The sequence below is a fragment of the Gobius niger genome, assembly GCF_951799975.1.
Source record: "Gobius niger genome assembly, chromosome: 19".
Taxonomy (NCBI): Eukaryota; Metazoa; Chordata; class Actinopteri; order Gobiiformes; family Gobiidae; genus Gobius; species Gobius niger.
Window position 1 is genome coordinate 21,002,905 of NC_136870.1, and position 18,331 is coordinate 21,021,235.

At 41.7% G+C, this 18,331-nt stretch overlaps 1 protein-coding gene across 9 annotated transcripts in view; it reads left to right on the forward strand.

Annotated features, from left to right (window-relative positions):
• Positions 1-18,331, forward strand: part of nrxn1a (neurexin 1a) — a 159,952-nt gene that overhangs the window by 56,105 nt on the left and 85,516 nt on the right. For 6 of the 9 annotated variants that reach the window (XM_079577098.1, XM_079577095.1, XM_079577100.1 and 3 more), the window contains 4 exons: positions 3,852-4,153; positions 5,246-5,269; positions 9,229-9,390; positions 17,261-17,332. In XM_079577098.1, coding sequence (XP_079433224.1) covers positions 3,852-4,153; positions 5,246-5,269; positions 9,229-9,390; positions 17,261-17,332 — 560 coding nt within the window. The remainder of the gene's footprint in view (positions 1-3,851; positions 4,154-5,245; positions 5,270-9,228; positions 9,391-17,260; positions 17,333-18,331) is intronic. The other 3 variants (XM_079577097.1, XM_079577099.1, XM_079577094.1) reach the window with 1 other exon arrangement.

Consider the following 18,331-nt stretch of genomic DNA (forward strand, 5'->3'; position numbering starts at 1 on the left):
CAGTGGCACATGTGTAATCCCTGTTTGTTTAACTGCACGTATTGATTTATGCAAATGCCTCTCTTTTGTTTGCTCCATATGCTTCATTATGTAAAGCCTCTGTCTGCTGTGCACATATCTGTAACACTGCGCACATAAGACTGAGGCTCATCCACTTTATACTGGCTTACACTGCCAACAGAACAGTTTGATTTCATTCTGCGCTTCCGAAACTTTGGATGGACGAGACGTTTGCATCTGCTGGTTGTGTCTTTGAATTACGTGACCAGATGTGAAAACTAAAAGTCAACATGTCATCTGGGAATATGACAATGCCAGGGTTAATGGGGCTCGCATTGTGAAAGAGTGGTTTGGGATGTGCTGGAGAAGGCTTTGCCCAGAGGTCACACTCTCCCGTCATCAATACAAGATCTTAGTTAACCTCTTCACCCCCACCTGAACTGAGCACTTTATAATGAAAAAAAGTGTCAAAATAGCGACAGAAATGGGATGTAAATGAGGATGAAGAAGCAGCAAGAAAGTGATAAAATATGATGAAAGTGCAGCAAAAAAGTGACAAAACTCAACAAGAAAAGTTGAGTTTTGAGACCTAGACCTGGTTTTGGATGTGTCCAGGTCGAGGTCCAGGATGTGGGGCGATTGTGCTTTTGCCATAGGAGTCATCACTGACCTGCCACTGTGTAGACTCACCTATTTAGACAGGCCTTCCAGAACACCTAACACCGATCTATTTTCTTTGTGTGCCGGTGTTTTTTGTTTTTTATGTAATTTTACACATAACAATTTCCCTGTGTTTTTATGTAAAGCAAGTGTTGTTGTAAAGTGCAATAGAAATAAACATTGATTGATTGATTTGATTGAAAAGTGACAGAAATGTGACAAAAACACAATAAAAAAGCCACACACAAAAAATCCTAGACAAAAAAAACTATGAAATTGCAGCAAAAAAGTGACAAAACCTCAGCAAAATAGTGAGATGAGGAAGAAAAAAGTGACAACACAAGGAAAAAGATCAGTTTAGATCAGCTTTGTAGGTCTTAGCTTTCAAATGAAGCATTACACTAGGCCAATAGGCTGTGAGCTCCAGTAAAGAAACTTTTAGATTGTGGTAAAGCCAAACTGGAGGAAATACACTTGTTAAAAAATAATGCAACACTGGGATGCGTGCTGTCATGAAAATATCAGAGCGTTTTGGTGGTGACTATTTTTTTTTGTCAGGCAGGTATATTTCGTTTGGGTGTTTAGGCATCAGATCTGGCAACTCGAAGCATCGGGCTCTGACTGCATTAGAATCAGCTGGCTGGAGGAATAAGCTGTTGTGCATGTTTTGGGACCAGACAAGAGGATGTATTTATGCACCATTGGTTAAATTAGCTTATAAATCGAGACACATGTTCATGGCTTTGTGTGTGTGTGTGTGTTTGTGTGTGTGTGTGTGTGTGTGTGTGTGTGTGTGTGTGGGGGGGGGGGGGGTGTTATGTGTCAGCCATCTTGAACTGTCCCCATCTGCCTCTGCTGCAGCGTTCGCCAAACCAGGCAGGGCTCGGCGCAGATCGAACAGGAGATGCTTTATGCCGCGCTGTCTGCCCTAAAGACATGTCCGTAAATTAGCAACAGAATAGTCGCTCGCGCTACATCGCAAGTTAACGGCATCTCGGTAAATTCCCAAATACAGCTTTGGACGAGCGCGCCCGTGTGTGTGTGTGTGTGGGTGTGTGTGTGTGTGTTCCCCCATTGTAAACTGCCCTCCCTCGTCTCCCCCTCTCCCCGGCTTTCCAACATGCCTCCTCATCTACATTTGTTGTGTATTTTTGTGTGTCCCCTGGAACCGGGTGCAGCTCCACACGGTAAAGTCTTGCCCGGGGCCCTGAGTTGGTAATAGCTTTTCTGACAGCTATACACCAATATTTACAGAGACCTGCGCACCCGCCGCCAACCCTTTCCCCCGCTCATAAAATTTCATATATTTCACCATAGCCCTTTATTAGTTTAAATGCATTTTCCCCCTTCTTGGAGCTATATAGTTAATTAACAAGCTGGGAGGGATAGGCATTCGCGATACGACTGAAGCAATGCATTTGGTATGATTAGCCTGTGAATATTTACATTGACTTGCGTCCTACAGAGCTGGTTGTACTGTATGTAAATGTTCCAGAATGTTATTGATTGGCTTCAGATGGTCTTGGTAAACAAAAAGCTCCGAGCCTATCACATTCATGAAAAAGCGTATTTCTAGATTTGTCATAATATTGATTGGTGACATATGGTGGAAGTCAACACAAAGTGGAATTGCAATGAGGCTGCAGTGAACGCCACGCTGAGCCAATGTCAGTCATTTGCATAAACAAAATCGATTAAAATGCATGAATCCAGCAAATGACACAGCAATTAAAAACAAAGCTATAAAGCCTATAATCAGCAGTTGCGCGAGATGTAGTTGCGAATGATTGAATAGTTGAATAAATCCTCCCATGTCTTCTTAGATTTTCATGAGCTGGTGCGTGTTTCGGAGCTAAAGCCCAGATCAGCAGAGGGTGTTGTTTATGAATGAGCCTGCAGTAACGCGAGTGTCCCAGCCACACTTCCTGGTTCACGGATTAAATAGATGCCTCGGAGATCGCCGGGAGCCATTTTCTGCCGTGATTCATAAACCAATAAAATCATTTAAAACGAGTGCCGGCACACCGCCCGCCACGGCTGCCTCTCTCCTTTCCCCTTGTCATTATTCGTCTTAGTTAAATTCGCTCAAGTGCAGCTGATTTTCATTTCTATTACCTTAATGACCTGTTACGCATTAGACTCTTCATTACGTGGCAATCGTTTTTTCGCGCCGCTCTCCATTCTGTTCGGGTTGACCTACTATGTTAAACTCCCCTCTGCTCCCCTCATTATCCTCAAACTACAAGATGGTGGCGCTGCCAAAGGCTCAGAAAGAGGCCAGCGACATGTGCCGAAGTGAGAGCGGCGTGAAGCGGGCGGGAGGTGAGAGCGGGTGGAGGAGAGATGGTGCTGCTCGGGGGGAGGGGTGTGAAGGAGACAGATAATGTCGGCCATGTTTGTGTACGGAGCACAATGGTATGGAGGTTTTCTCAGGCAGATGTGTGTAGGTGTGAGTTTGTTCCTCTGGTTATGTGTGAGGAAGATAAGGGCTTTAGGTGAGCCTGAGGATGATGGATTGCTAAACCTTGGACTCGTGTCCTTGGGGGTCAGTGTGGGTGCTGTTTTTCTGAATTATTATTGGTCGGTCATGCCTGCAACAGCCGCCATGATGCTTCCTCACCTTCAGCATCCTCCTCCTCTCCAAACCTGCACAATCTTCCTCCAAACTTTACAGACGCACCTTTGCTTTGGCGCATCACAAATGAGGCGTGTTGTCAAACAAGCCCACATCAGTTCAGACTGCCAGCACAGCTGTTCTCTCCAAAGAGAGATGGCAGGTTTCATAACGAGTTTGGAGCGCTACAGGCTCACGACTGTCTCTGCATCCGCACTGTTTAATCTCATCCCACACCAGTGATCAAAGCGTGTTTACACACCGCGCTATGCTCCGATTAGAGCTATGGAAGGAAGTGTTCTTCCAAGTGCTGGCATCAACTGAGCTTTGCTTCACAATGACATTTTCAGCATTTTAAACAATATTGTTTCCTTTTGCACATCTGAATCAAATTTAACCGGGCCCTGCTCCGCTTTGTGATACTCTGATGAACACCCACCATTTTATCATCGCTGAACACATTGAGGAGAAGTGTGGGACGAGGCAGAAGGCTTAGACACTGAACTAATCTCCATGATAATGTTGTTCCAAGTGCAACTACTCCACAGTAACAGGTCCTCTCTTTCTCGATCCACAGCGCGTGAGGAGTACGTGGCCACCTTTAAGGGCTCCGAGTACTTCTGCTATGACCTGTCTCCAAACCCCATCCAGTCGAGCAGCGACGAGATCACGCTGTCCTTCAAGACGCTGCAGAGGAACGGGCTGATGCTGCACACGGGGAAGTCCGCGGACTACGTCAACCTGGCCCTGAAGAACGGAGCCGTGTCGCTGGTCATAAACCTGGGCTCCGGGGCCTTCGAGGCGCTGGTGGAACCGGTCAACGGCAAATTCAACGACAACGCATGGCACGACGTCAAAGTCACCCGCAACCTGAGACAGGTAACCACGCCGCAGGGAGGGAGGGGCAGCCGGTCACAGCACAACTAGATATGCGATTTACTGTTTAGAGAGAATCTAAAGGTGCATGCTCTATCACAGCACAGAGTAGCTGATTTGAAAGACACATTAAAAAGGCATCTCAGATTATTTTGACAGTCCAATGTTGCCATACAGCACCTTTTGTCTAGTAAACACTCTACATTGCTATTGGTAGTTTTTAAAGATTTGAGAGTAGATTTTTCAGAGATAAAATGAGTGGAAGTAAAATCCCTCCCTTTTTAATCTGTATATATTCAGCCTGCTGCTAAAAGATGTTGTTGACGAAGCCTCTTGAGGTGTTTCTTCGTTGTAGTTGTCAAAGGACACTAACTGCTAAGTTATTGCTACATTTTAGTGCATTTTCTAAGCGTTATGTAAAAAAATATATATGTGTAGTATTAATGCATATCAAGGATATTTGTGTCATTTTGTTTTAACCTGATGCAGCTGATAACCAGTTTCTGTATGAGTGGTTGACTTGCTGCTCTCAGGGCTTCTATTGCAGCAGGCTTGGGGCATGTTTTCTCAAATGCACAAAGGAAGAAAAGTTTTGCTTTTTTTTTTGTTTTTTTTGTTTTTTGTTTCGTTTGTTTTACAATTCCACCTGCTCCTGTCCTGCCCTGTCCTGTCCTGTCCTGTGCTCTATAGGTGAGTTTCTCTTTCAATTGCGTGACTGTGGGAGTGAGTGAATGGTTAATGACAATGAGGAGAATGATAACGGAGGTACACTGAGGGCCGCTGCGCTGCTGTGGTCTGCCGTTTTGACCGTTTTTTGCCTGTATGTATTACTAACTACTAACTTTACTAACCTTGCTACTGAAACTAACCTTCATCCATGGAATGATTCATACTACTAACCTCTACCTCTGCCCTTCTCCTATAGCGTCACCACTAACTAACCACAAGAGGCCTACAACCTACAACTCTTTTTTTTAGACTTCCTATCTATATTTTTTATTTATTTATTTATTTTTGGGGTTTCCCGAAAGTTGTTATGTTCATGGTTTTTATTTTTTGCTTTTCCTTTCTGCCTTCCCCCTTCTTCCTACAAAGCACTCAGGCATTGGACACGCTATGGTAAACAAACTACATTGTTCGGTAGATATCATTCTAATTTGTTGTCTTAGTTTGGGTTTGCCCCGTTCCCTTTTGAAACATAGACATCAAAACTAGACCAAATGCAGGATAAATCCGGTTGGTAATCTTTTATTAAACAAAATGCCCCCACCCCCCCTTCCCCCCATTTCTTCCTTTGCCAACCACGTTTCTTGCTTTAAGCTTTCTCCCTTATGTATCAGTACGTCCTCTACTTCTTTGAATCCCGATTTTTTTTCCCACCCCATTGCATTGTAGGCGTTTTAAGGCCCGCCCCCCATGCTACACCTGCACGCAAATGGCTAGCCCTGTTTTACCTGCATGGCGTGCCTTTAAATAACCTTCCCCCCTTTATCATTTCTGCTCCAAAGCGAAGATTCCTACTTCCCCCTTTTGCTATTTTTGTTCGTTACTTTACCTTGCCCTCTTCTGCATGTCCAATAATGCCTCTGAACTCTCATCTCATCATCCTGTCTTGTGCGAAAAATCCACTCTGTGCATCCTCTCTGCTAATGCTTGCATGCTTGCACAAGGCGAGAACCAAAACTGCACGTGTTTTTTGTGCGTGGAACGAGTTGTTACGCTAACCCATCTAACACCTGTGTGTCTATTGATACTTGTGATTTATAAGTTCATGTCATTCAAAAATCGCTGATCCGACCAACCCCCAAATCACTAACCAACTAACCTACTAACAACATTTCTCACCTCAGTAACACACAACATGATCTCATCGCAACTGACTAACAGCATCTGAGGCGTAATGTTCACACAGCCTGGCCCCGCACTTTGCGATGGAGGCCTGCGGTGAATATACTAACTTCAAATCAACTAACAAAATACTAACATGAAACTAACTAACTGGTTATCAGAGGTGGGCTTAGTAAACAGTTGTAAAGGTTCTCAAAATCAGCAAGTTGTTTGAGGGCAGACTCGTACTCGGCTTTGTAAAAGAAAGGTGCAGTAACGGCGTTAGCCAGTAGGGGGCTAGAAAAACAGAAGTCGACATGGACATGCACATCCAAAATCTATAAAACACCAAAAAAAGACTAGAATGAGGCAAAATGAAGGTCCACTCAACTAGCATGTCCGATGAATTTCTTGGGAGCTCTACTAGATGTGCTGACTTTAATATTATAGACTAGAAACTTTTCAAAGACATTTGTTATTATTATTTATTATTATATATATACTTTATTTAACCAGGATAGTCCCACTGAGATTAAGAATCTCTTTTTCAGGGGAGTCCTGGTCCCAGAGGGGAATCTATTGTACATGTTTTTAGTGGTAGGGGAAACCGGAGTACCCGGAGGAAACCTACGCAGGCACGGGGAGAACTTGCAAACTCCACACAGAAAGGCCTCATCCAGGTGGGAATCGAACCCAGGACCACCGTGCCGCCCATTATTAGTGCGGAAACTTTGCTGTTTGTGTTTCGGTTAGAGACATATATAACATGCATTTTATGAACTAGTTTGTTGCATGCTGCTGTTAAAGCAGTACTATGTAACTTATTATTTTCGTCATCCTTCTGGGGGTAATACAAGTGTTAATGTGTCTCTGCCCAGAAAACCACACTTGCAGCTTTCACCAGCACACACTAATGGAATCACGAAGAAGAAGCTAACAGGCTAACAGGCAAAGCTAACTGTGGGCTAGCACCACTTAAACAGTATTTACAGCCAAGTTTGAGTAAAAAAAAACAATATCCCTCTCTCCCTTTGTCTTTTCTCTCAGTATTTACTCTCACGGACAATTAATGAGTAAAAAAAAACGTAACATGCTACGACACCTGCAGTGGCGCTAATGGCCTCTAGAGGCATGAGTTACTTAGTTCTGCTTTAAATGCACTTACTGTATGGGGGTCATTTACTAAATGTTTGCTCATGTGCAAAACGTGTAGCATGTGCAAAAGTGGATCAGCTGCAGATTAATTCATGTATTTTTTTATCCACACAGCATTCTCTCAAGTACATGTCAGATTCGATGCCCTAAAACTGTAATACAGGCCATTTCAGTTTCAAAACAGACATATATACTATTTTTCAGCTTGCACTCGCTGTTTAGCACCTCTCTTGATAATGACCCCCAGTGTGACCCCCTTTATGTATAAAACATCATTTACAAACAGTGATTTATTCGCTTCAACAAACTGTGAACAAACTGTGAACGCAGCTTAAGTTGATTTTGAAAACCTTTGCTATACGAACACACAAAACACTATGCCACTACATTATCACACATTATCAAGTAGAAGGACAGATATTTGAGTAGATATATCCATTAAAATAGCTAATAAACAAGAATTGCAAACCAGGTAAGAGTATTGTGCCATTGAAAATACAATGTGCAATACAGTTACTACCCACCTCTGGATACTTTACTAACCAACAGCATGTAGAAGCGTGTGAATATGTTACTAACACCTGATCGGCTGGGCTCGAGCGCCCGGCTGCTGCTCTCACCAAGAGGGCGCTAGACTTTACAGCTTTCAGTGATACAGTAAATATTGATTTTAATTTGATCCGGGTCAAATGTTGGAGCTAACCCTGTTATATAGTATCTGCTTTCAAGGTAAAAGCCCGTGGAAGGCTATTCTCGGGCAAAATTCCTAAATTATTAACCTGAAAATACGAGCAGAGGAGTGTAGTGGACGATATATAGGTCTGGAGTAAAGACAGGTTACATTGATTGTACATAAATATAACATGGGCCTTATAATTATATATGAATAAATAATCACATCTGAATTCTGTTTTTAAAATGATTCAAAGGCTATTGGATTTATGAGAGTACCTCAGTCCAATGCAGTTTTATAAAATACATGTGTGTAACCAACCTTCGGGAGAGGGTAGCTTTAAGTTTTTAACTTTTAAATGATTAGCCTACATTATCAGTCTGGGTAAACCATTTATGTATTTGTAGATCATAGATGGATGAACATGCCTAAAAAACAAATTATTATGTGACGCCATATCGTAAGAAGCAAGTATATAACTCAAAATAACTGAGGTCACTTTGACTGAAACTTGCACATTTATGGCCAAAGCATGCCTTTAACCACTTAACTGCCACCTTAGGGTTAGGGTTAGGATCAGGGTTAGGATTAGAGTTAGGGTTAGGGTTAACAATTATTTACATCCAAATCTCATAGCGTATTGACTGGAGAGCTTGCAGCCAATATGCCAGTGTGATACCTAATTTGAAAGCCAAGACCTTCTAGTTTCGAAAAATATGTGTGAGATCTGTGTGAGTGAAACACAATTCTTAACCCTAATTATATCAGGATTAGCGTTAACTAACCCTAACCCTAACCCTAACCCTAACTCCCTGATCAGGGGGGACGGCAGGTAACAGGTTAAAAACCCATTGATTAAAAAGATCTTCAGACAAAGTTATCAAATATCTAAGACTTTTTCTTATATCGTGCAGCCCTAGTAAAGAGGGTATGCTAGCTTTACCATGTAGCCTTCTTATTAGTGTGACCATGAAAGACAAAAATATGATAAATGGATTAAAAAGGCCCACTATTGCTATATGTACATTCAAAGTATTCCTCAAAAGAATGCAAAATGCCATACATTCGATAGCGCCTCCTTCCAGTGAGCCAGTGATAGAAGTGGTCTCTAATTGGTGAAGACTGCTCATTCCAGAGTAGCATTCGAGTTAGCCTCTGAGCTAACGCTGACATTTAGGAAGAGTGACTGCCTGTAATTACTTGAAAAGCACCACTTTGCACCGCACATTTATACCAATTAAAAAGTCCCAACAGCTTCACACAGACCTGTTCCCAATTCAATTCACTCAGGCAACACGCGCACGCAGCCTACACATTATCACTGGGGCTAATTTGGCCGGTCAGCGCCTAGCTTTAGCTGCTTAGTGCGCTGCCTTTGGTGTTGAGTATATAGCGTGTCCTTTCCCTGTGCTTTGTTGTGTAGGTGACCATTTCTGTGGACGGGATCCTGACCACCACGGGGTACACCCAGGAGGACTACACCATGCTGGGCTCGGACGATTTCTTCTACGTGGGAGGGAGCCCCAGCACGGCCGACCTGCCCGGATCTCCTGTCAGCAATAACTTCATGGGCTGTTTGAAAGAGGTAAACAAGCAGCAAGTGTTGGTTTATTTTGGCCTGATCCTTGATTCTTAATGTTCTTCAGCAAAATTACCATCATGAACACGGGGGTGGAGAAAGTGGAGAATTGATTTTCAAAGCAATTATCAGTCTATTTTGACCAAACGGATTCAGAGACACTGATATTGACCGTTGAACAGCAATATTCATCTTTCCTCCTCTGCCAAAACTTTTCATCCATGCAAACCGAGAATACCTCTTTCTCACCGAACGAAGTGCGCTCTGCTTGGTCTGAACTACGTGGGAGCATTTACACCCAGGACCGTGGACCAAGCCAAACAGAAAGTTCAAATGTCCTGACCAAACCGTGCAAGAGTGAAAGCAATGATACATGTTTTACCACCTGATGGTCATCCTTTACTTTAGGGCAGGGGAATTCGGCCCTCCAGCATAAAACCTTTGGCCCCAAGAGAATTTTGAAGAAACATTTATTCATAAATCAGAGACCAAATACATGAAAAGGACTCTAAAATGTGGAAAACACTGTCAATATTTTCACATTTCCCAGCAAAACACCCCATTGGTCATATATTATGTGCAAAACTTCTATTTGTAGAGAAAAGGTGCTTTACTTTTGGGCTACAATTGAGAGCTTCGGCCCTTGGGGTTTTGGAGAAAATCGACTCTCCATGAAGGTATTCCCAAGACTAGAGCTGTCACAATAATTACTAATTAAGAATAACATTTTGGGCTCAATATTTGTCGTCCATTTTTCTAATGTAATACTTTATTTTTTAGCCAAAGTAAGTTGTGTGGGATATCAGTGTGGAATATTACTTTTCAAACAGTGCTTAATTGCTATTTTTCAAGCCATAAAGTTAGTTTTTGTGGCATTATAAGAGCTTCAGTAATATTGTTTATCGCGATGCTTTTCTGCCTCAATATCTGGTGTTATCGTGACAGGCCTACCCGAGACAACACTGGCCACGTTTTATGGTCGTTTGTGTTTATTTTTTGCTTGGTTAACCTCTTAACGGAGCACATTATTATCCAAATCCAAAAGCCCTGTGAGCCAACTCCTGTTGTGATATTGACGAAAACGAGGATGAAAATACGACCAAAAAACTTGACGGAAAAGCAACAATAGCACAATGAAAAAGCGACAAAAAAGACACTAAAAAGTGACATAAACACAACAAAAACCTATGAAAACACAACAAAAAAGTGACAAAAACACAACAGCGCAACAGCTTTCCAATGAAGCATTACACTGGCCACAGTCTCCAGTCAAGAGACTTTTAGACTTGGGTAAAACCGGACTGGAGAAAGTGCGCTCGGTTAAGGCTTGTGTTACTATTCTGATTAATCATAGTATCATGAAATATACTACTATACATAAAATTACCATAACTGCCTTGTTATTCCAGTTGTAGGTACTATTACTGTGCTGTACTAATCTAATGAAAGAATCCCACACTTTTCAGAAAGGGTTTGTGAGTTTAATGCATAATAAGACCCTGTGGACAAAGCATTTTTGCAGTGCAGAGAACATATAAATAATTGCTGCCTAGAAACAAAAAACTAATACAAATCAACCACCTCTTACCTGTCCATATGAAACCTAATTGACAAGGGCACTTTCATAACCATAACATTTAAACTGTTCACCGTTTGCAGAATGCAAACTAATAGGGGTGAAGTCACAGTCCATTGCGCTGCTATTTATAAACAATGAAAAATCGATCATTTAATGCTAATGCGCCGCAATGATACGCATCGCTTTCCCTTCACCGCATTTGGTCACGCACACATTTCGCTCGCATTATCTCAAAAGGCGCACACAACCACGGACAAAAAAAAGGTTAAAAAAAAATAAAAAAACGGAAAGATGTGTAAATAAATTAATAAACCCCGTAACACTTCCATTTGGCAAACCCCGACACAGAGAGGCATCAGAAGGAATCACTGATGAGTGTCGTGGAGGGAGCGGCGACGGCACTAAGCGCTAACATGCTAATTAGTCGCTGTGCTCGAAATGGGCCACATCGCTACGGCAACGGCGCGGCATAAACACAACGATACACATGCGGCAGAAGTGTAAATAACGGCAAGCGCAAACGAAAGGCAAAAAGGGGCTAAATGAACATATGAGCGCACAGCAGTTCACACAATGAAAGTCATGAAGACGTTGGCGCTCACACAGAGACATAAACAAACAGGGAAACGAGGACACAGACAGAGCGGCAGTCGACCGCAAACACTCAATTATACCGAAAAAATAAATACTGGACTAAAGAAATCATTTGTTTTTGTGTTTCAAGCGCTATGCAGCCAAAAACTCCCAATTATAGTGGAGAAAAGTGACACTTGTAGCCACTTCTTGGGTTATTGTTTCTCTTATGGGTGTCATTTTTTGACCTTTTTTAAAGATATGGCAACAATCCTATCCTACCCAATCCTTTTCACCACTTTTATTTTTCACCATGGATAGTTATTTTTTGTCGTTGTGGGAATTAAGCCACATTGCAGAACATTTCAGATTAAATGTTGCTGTCACAAGAGCAACTAAGCTGATGTAAAAGTCAAAGAAGAGCTTCATTTATATAGCGCCTTTCTCATCCATGGTCACGTCATTCATCCTGGCCTATTGGATATTTTAGTTGTAGGGGAAAGCAGAGTACTCAGAGGAAACCTACGCAGACACAGGGAGAACATGTAAACTCCAGACAGAAAGGCCCTGTCCAGCCTTACAAAACATGTTTCGAATGATCATCCAGATGCTGACATGCTATTTGAATGATCAGTAACATTTGGGGGTCAGTAGCAGCTGCTGAAGAATAAAACATGTAACTGTATTGGCATGTTGCACTTGATATTGCCTGTAATACAGTATCAGGGCTCTCAATGTGATATGTAAATAAGACAATGCTGCTTGAGTACTGTCCACTCACTTTGGACATGAGCAAACGCTTCGTAAATGACCCCCTTGGTATTAAAAGCTCTTTGTCAGACCAACCCCGAGGCCAGTTTGCCATGGGAGACTACAACATAGTTCCCCCTCCACCATGTGAAGTCATGGGGGTTCGATGATGAGGAGTATTACCTTGTTGTTTGTTAAAGAAGAACTAAGCAACTTGTTTACCTTAATAAATCCTTTTCGTAGTCCCTTTGGGGGTAATACAAGTGTTAATGGGATGATTGGGGGGTCTTTCATCTCCCCCTGGTGACCCTGGTGCCAGAAAACCACAATTGCAACTTTCCTGCGCCGACCCGGAGCCACCAATACACACTAATGGAATCACAAAGAGGAAGCTAACAGGCTAACGGGCAAAGCTAACTGCGGGCTAGCGCCACTTAAACTGTATTTACAGCCAAGTTTGAGTGAAAAATATTGTCTCCATTGTGTAATTGGATGTACAATATCCCTCTCTCCCTTTGTCTTTTCTGTCAGCGTAGTATTTACTCTCACAGACTATTAATGAGTAAAAAAACGTTACATGCTACGACACCTGCAGTGGCGCTTATGGCCTCTAGGGGCATGAGTTACTTAGTTCTGCTTTAAATGTTAACGCTCCTCCTGAGCATGTCAACTGAATCTTGATTTTAAAAGAGAAATGGATAATCGATGTTTCTTGAATGTGGATCCATATTGATAATGAACATAAGCCTTGACAAAGAGTAGGATTTCAGCTTCATAGAAAAGACCAAAGAACAGTATGCTAATGTCATCTTTTGCAAACGAACATTTTCCAGCTCTGAGTTAGTGCCTCCCATCAGCCCACAATCATAGCGCGCAGAATGAGCGCTTTTTCACTGTGATTTTGTTTGTACTGTTGCGGTTTAGACCCTCCATCCTCCTCTGCACGCCACATTTACATACTTAATACGGCGATATGATAAACCGTGGCAGCTAAATTAAAACTTATGCAACGGATCACACGCCTGAGCAGTGACGGGCTGTGTTGCCCTCCTGCTCTCGCCCACAACAATGCAGAGAAGACCATTTTGTGTGGGGAAATTCAAAGTCACCCTGCATAGTGGACGTCTTGATTGGGCCTACACGCGCCTGAATGTTTAATGTAAAGGACAAAGAAATCAAAGCCGGGGCCGAACAAAGCGGAGGTTTGAAGTGCAGAGACTTTCATGTAGCCCGTGTGAACTTGTGTTTTTAACAAATCAAGCCACGGCAGAAAATGGTGCGCTTCAATTAACCTTATAGCCTAGGAAACCAAACACGTCGGATACCGAGGTCAAAACACGCCGCCTTATTAATTAGGATTTCGACAAGCGTTTAAAAAAAAAAGCTTTGAAAGTCTTTTTCTGGAGGTGCACGGTCACTTAATGATTAGCCCATTTGCAAAGAAGTTGCGTAACACAGATCTTGAACAAAGTGTCAAAAACAGCCACAAAAACGAGGAAGGAAAAAAGCAACAAAAGAGGGACAAAGACTCAATAAACAAGTGACAAACACATGATAAGAAAGTGATGAAAACACACACAAAAAAGTGCCAGAAAAGCAACTGTAACGCAATAAAAAAGGGACCAAAACAGAACTAAAAAGTGACAAAATGTGATGAAACAAGACAAAAAAATTGCAAAAAGCAAGGGCAAGCTATGAAGAAAGCAACAAAAAACGACAAAAACATGGCTACAACGCAACGAGAAAATTTACAATCAGTTTTGTGGGTCTTAGCTTTCAAATGAGGGGTTACACTGGCCTATAGGCTGTAAACTCCAGTCAAGAAGGTTAAGAGGTTAAATGAATTGTGCCTAAATCCAGGCCTTAAAATTGTAAAAATGGCATATTTTCCTCCCCCTACATGTTCCAGCCATGTCCTAATGCCTCTAAAATCCTGCACTTTCACTCAAAAAGGTGTTACCTCATTTCCGAAGTGCTGTCATGCACAAGCTTAATATAGAAGCTGCAGTTACGCGTACGACCTGAGGTGGCAGTGGTGAGCATAAAATGACCAACTTGCATCTAGTCTCTTTAAATGTCATTAAAAAGCATAACATTGGGGTCAAACTGGCATTAAATCAAAATTTCTTGAAAAATCATATTTGACGTGCTTCTGCCTGTATGAACCCTGGTATTAGTTAAGGTAGAATCAAACATTAATTCATATAAAAGGTTGAAGTGACAAAATGTTAATGCTTATTGGAGCATTTTTATCACTTTCTTCCTTCATCAAAAACATACCTGGAGTAGTATTTGGCTTCATTCCCACAGTTTTGTATAATCCTGTTTACATTGCTCGTATTTTCTTCTACTGTCGAAGTGCCCGATCTGTATTTCTTGGATTTCGTTGCGTCATTGGGGGACACAAAACTGCCTTCCACATTTTTAAAGCCCACATCAGACCCATACATGTGTTTTCGTCCATTAGCTGAAAATGAGAGCACGGTCTTACTTATTTATGATGTGTCTTTCCTGCTGCTGCCTACAGAGGGAGCTCCAAATCAAAATCCTGACCAGTCTATTCTCACACTCCTTACTTCCTTTACTATATTTCAATATTTAAAAAGTAAAATAATAATGAGTTTGGTTATATCTCTATTCGCTCCACTATCATCAATTATAGAATACTTGCTTGTTCTAACTGCTGTGCGACGTCCACTTAAGTCAATACTAAAAGCAATGCTTCCCTTCAGCTGCCAATAGGTATTTGTTACTATGTGCTTAGTTTGAAAAATACCAGCAGTAGAAGAATCTTTAGTGCACGAGCTGCTGCGAGGTCATAAAAAACTCTGGTGCAATAAAGCGCTGCCTGTTTGGAGACATCAAAATGCTCAGCACAAACTCCCTCCGCAACACTATCACCGCTCACTCAGAGGCTGCACTGTGTCCGAGATACAGGCTGGAACAGGGCTATTCTCCCGGCTATTTTAAAGTTTGATGACTGTATGGAGTGGACTCTGTATCAAACGCCTGCAAATGTGTATTCAAAATATCGTTTAAGCTCTAAAGTATGTCATTTGGAATGTGTGTGCTGGTAGTAATGAGACTACACAGATGAGGTGGGCAGATATAAACCTTCAGTGTTCAATCAGAACAGCAAGAGAGGGATTAACTTGATCTGAATTAAATATTTTTTTGCTGTGTCCCCAACTAGTTTCTGCACGTGCATAAATTTACACACAACTTGCAGACTGTGGAGCAAAGTTTACCGTCAACAACAAGTCGCAGCGCATCAGCATTTTCTTCCGAGTGTGCGATCGATTGTTTTTTCATTAGATGTAGTCAGCACACGACGGCCACTTTTTGTTTCTTCCATAAATTGCTGTTTTTACAATTTACTGGAAAAAGGGCAGTTTTTACAACATGGAAGGGAGCTAACTACGGGAGTTTAAGGCTGTGACAGCGTGAACTTAAATGCAATATATCTGATATGCGGTTTATCAGACCTAAACCTCTTTCTTGGAATAGTAAAAATGTGGCTAAAATGTGTTTTACTACAAATCTACAGTTGTTTAAAAGCTCTATCCATTTCGATCACAATGCTTATATTGAGGGAATGCACTCACCTAATCATCTTCATTCTACACTAACATGCCAAAATGTCAAAAGAATTTCTTAAAGGATCTGTATCCTGCTATTTTAGCCATCCCAAAGTAAACTATAGGCATGTATATGATATATTGTATCTCTACAGCTATGGAGTGGGGTATTTTGCAAACCCGGAAGACACAACACTTCGATTTAACTCCACCCCCTCTCTCTGAGCTAATCCGGCCATGGAAAATTAGCAGTAAAAGAAATATAAATAACACACATGCTAACACGTGTTTTGATTGACTCACCGCTCTGTCCTGGCCGCTCCATCGGGTGTTTACAATATGGGACTCGAGTTGGTTATAAAAGTGAATCCACTTTGATTCTGGCGAAAGTTCACCAAACATCTATCAAGATACAGTCACGAAAAAACACTATTTTGGCTGATAGTCGCCGAATCCTGGAAAGAAATTCCAACTTCTGGCGAGTGGCCTCTTCTTTAGAAAGGTTGAATAAAGTCCTGCACCTCTCGCAGCCGAACGCGCATTTCTCCATGACATTATCGTTAGGTAAGAAAAAGGTAACAGGCGTGTCCAGAGAAGGTTAGAAAGAGCTCCTTCTTCACAACTTTCAGTGCAAACATGACATCTGTTCAGACGCTCAGGGGGCAGCGCAGACGCCTCGGGCACTTCCTTTTTTTTTTCTTCACTTTATTTATTTCTTGCAACAGAAATAAAGAAAAAGCTGTTTTATTAATTAAAATCAGGCCGTAAGGCATTACATTACAGACATCAGGCTCTTCAAAGCAGGATTCAGGAGGATTGCTTAGAACTGCGTGAATGAAGCCAAAAAACACTCTGGGGGTGTTTTTGATAAGGAAATAGCTTAACAACATGGTTAAAAGCTCCAGAAAGTCAATTTTGCATGATATAGGACCTTTAACTCCCAACTTTGACACTCACTTGACTCCTCTTTCCATGCTGTTGCCACAAACCCTCAGAGAGAGAACCCTCAACACAGAGTTCCCTCCCTGTCGCTTAAACATTTGTGAATGTCAAATCTGCTTTAGGTGGAAAAATGTTCCCACAACTTTAACAACTATTGCTGCAACTTCGACTCCTACTACGACTGCTGTTGCTGCTACTACAGCTGCTTATGCTAGTGCTAATATTAGAAGACAAACAAAACAAGAGCTGGAAAGCAAAGTTGGACATAACATACTGTGTTCTGCAACTCTGTGGTTCAGTAATTTCCAAAGCCAAGCCAAGCCAGGACACGAGTTTCTTATTAAACTAATTTATGAAACAGATGCAACGTTTTCTTATTAAACTCTCGCAAAGAAACTGCATTTGTTTTTTGAAGTGTGTTGACGCGTTGCTTCCTCTTTTTCTCCATAATTAGGTCGTGTACAAGAACAACGACGTGCGGTTAGAGCTGTCGCGGCTGGCCAAACAGGGAGACCCAAAGATGAAGGTATGTTTTTGAATCTGCTGTGTGTGCAACATAAATAAAGATGTCAAATAACTTCAATACATTCCGAAATAATCTGCATATAAAGGCCAAATTCAAGCTAAGCATTATCTTTCTTTAATCCTTTGTCCGGATGTATCATATATATATAAAATGCCCAGTGGGACTTTTTTTTTTTTTTTAAACAATTGACTCGCAGTGAAATAGGATTATGTTTCAGAGACAGCAATAAGCTTCTGTCTTCCAGTCAAAGCCTCCGAGAACAATACACAATGCAATAAATGTGTCGAGATTGAAATAATGTAATAATTTATGAGAAATATCTTGCAATTCCTCTGGTTGCCCATTACATCATCGGAATGCATAATAATACTGCAACATTTTGTTCTAGAAATTATAATGAATTTGATTTGTTGTACAATAGCTGACAAAAGGTTTTAAAGACAAGGCGAATGGAAGTTTGAGGAAAGACATCACAGAACATGTCGGTCGAAGCTACGAGATTAGCGAGTTAGAATGGAGACAGAATATTTAGTTCTATGTAGGGGGCGAGATACACTGCCAGGCGGAGAAAAAGGTCACACGCTCTAATATTTTGTTGGGCCGCCTGCCTTTAGCTTTGTTGATTCACTCTGGCATTGTTTCAGTAAACTTTTGCAAAGTCAACAGACCTGGTGTTGTATTGATGAAGGGAGAGTGTGACCACTGCGCAAAGCCTTGTCCAGCACATCCCAAAGATTCTCAATGAGTGTGTTTACATGCAGTTGAGTGTCCAAGTTATTAATGGGGATTTTAAGTTTCCTGGTTTACCTGGTTCATGTAAACACAGAATCCTGCAGTTTCCTGGATAAGCAGATATCCAGGTGATTAAAAACCACAATATTCTCACTGTGCTTCTTTACATGCGCTCGACCTGTTTATCAGGCATATCCTGGTTATGAAACTATTCCGCGAAACCAGGACACCTGTTTGCATGAACAACTACAGTATCCTGGATATTTG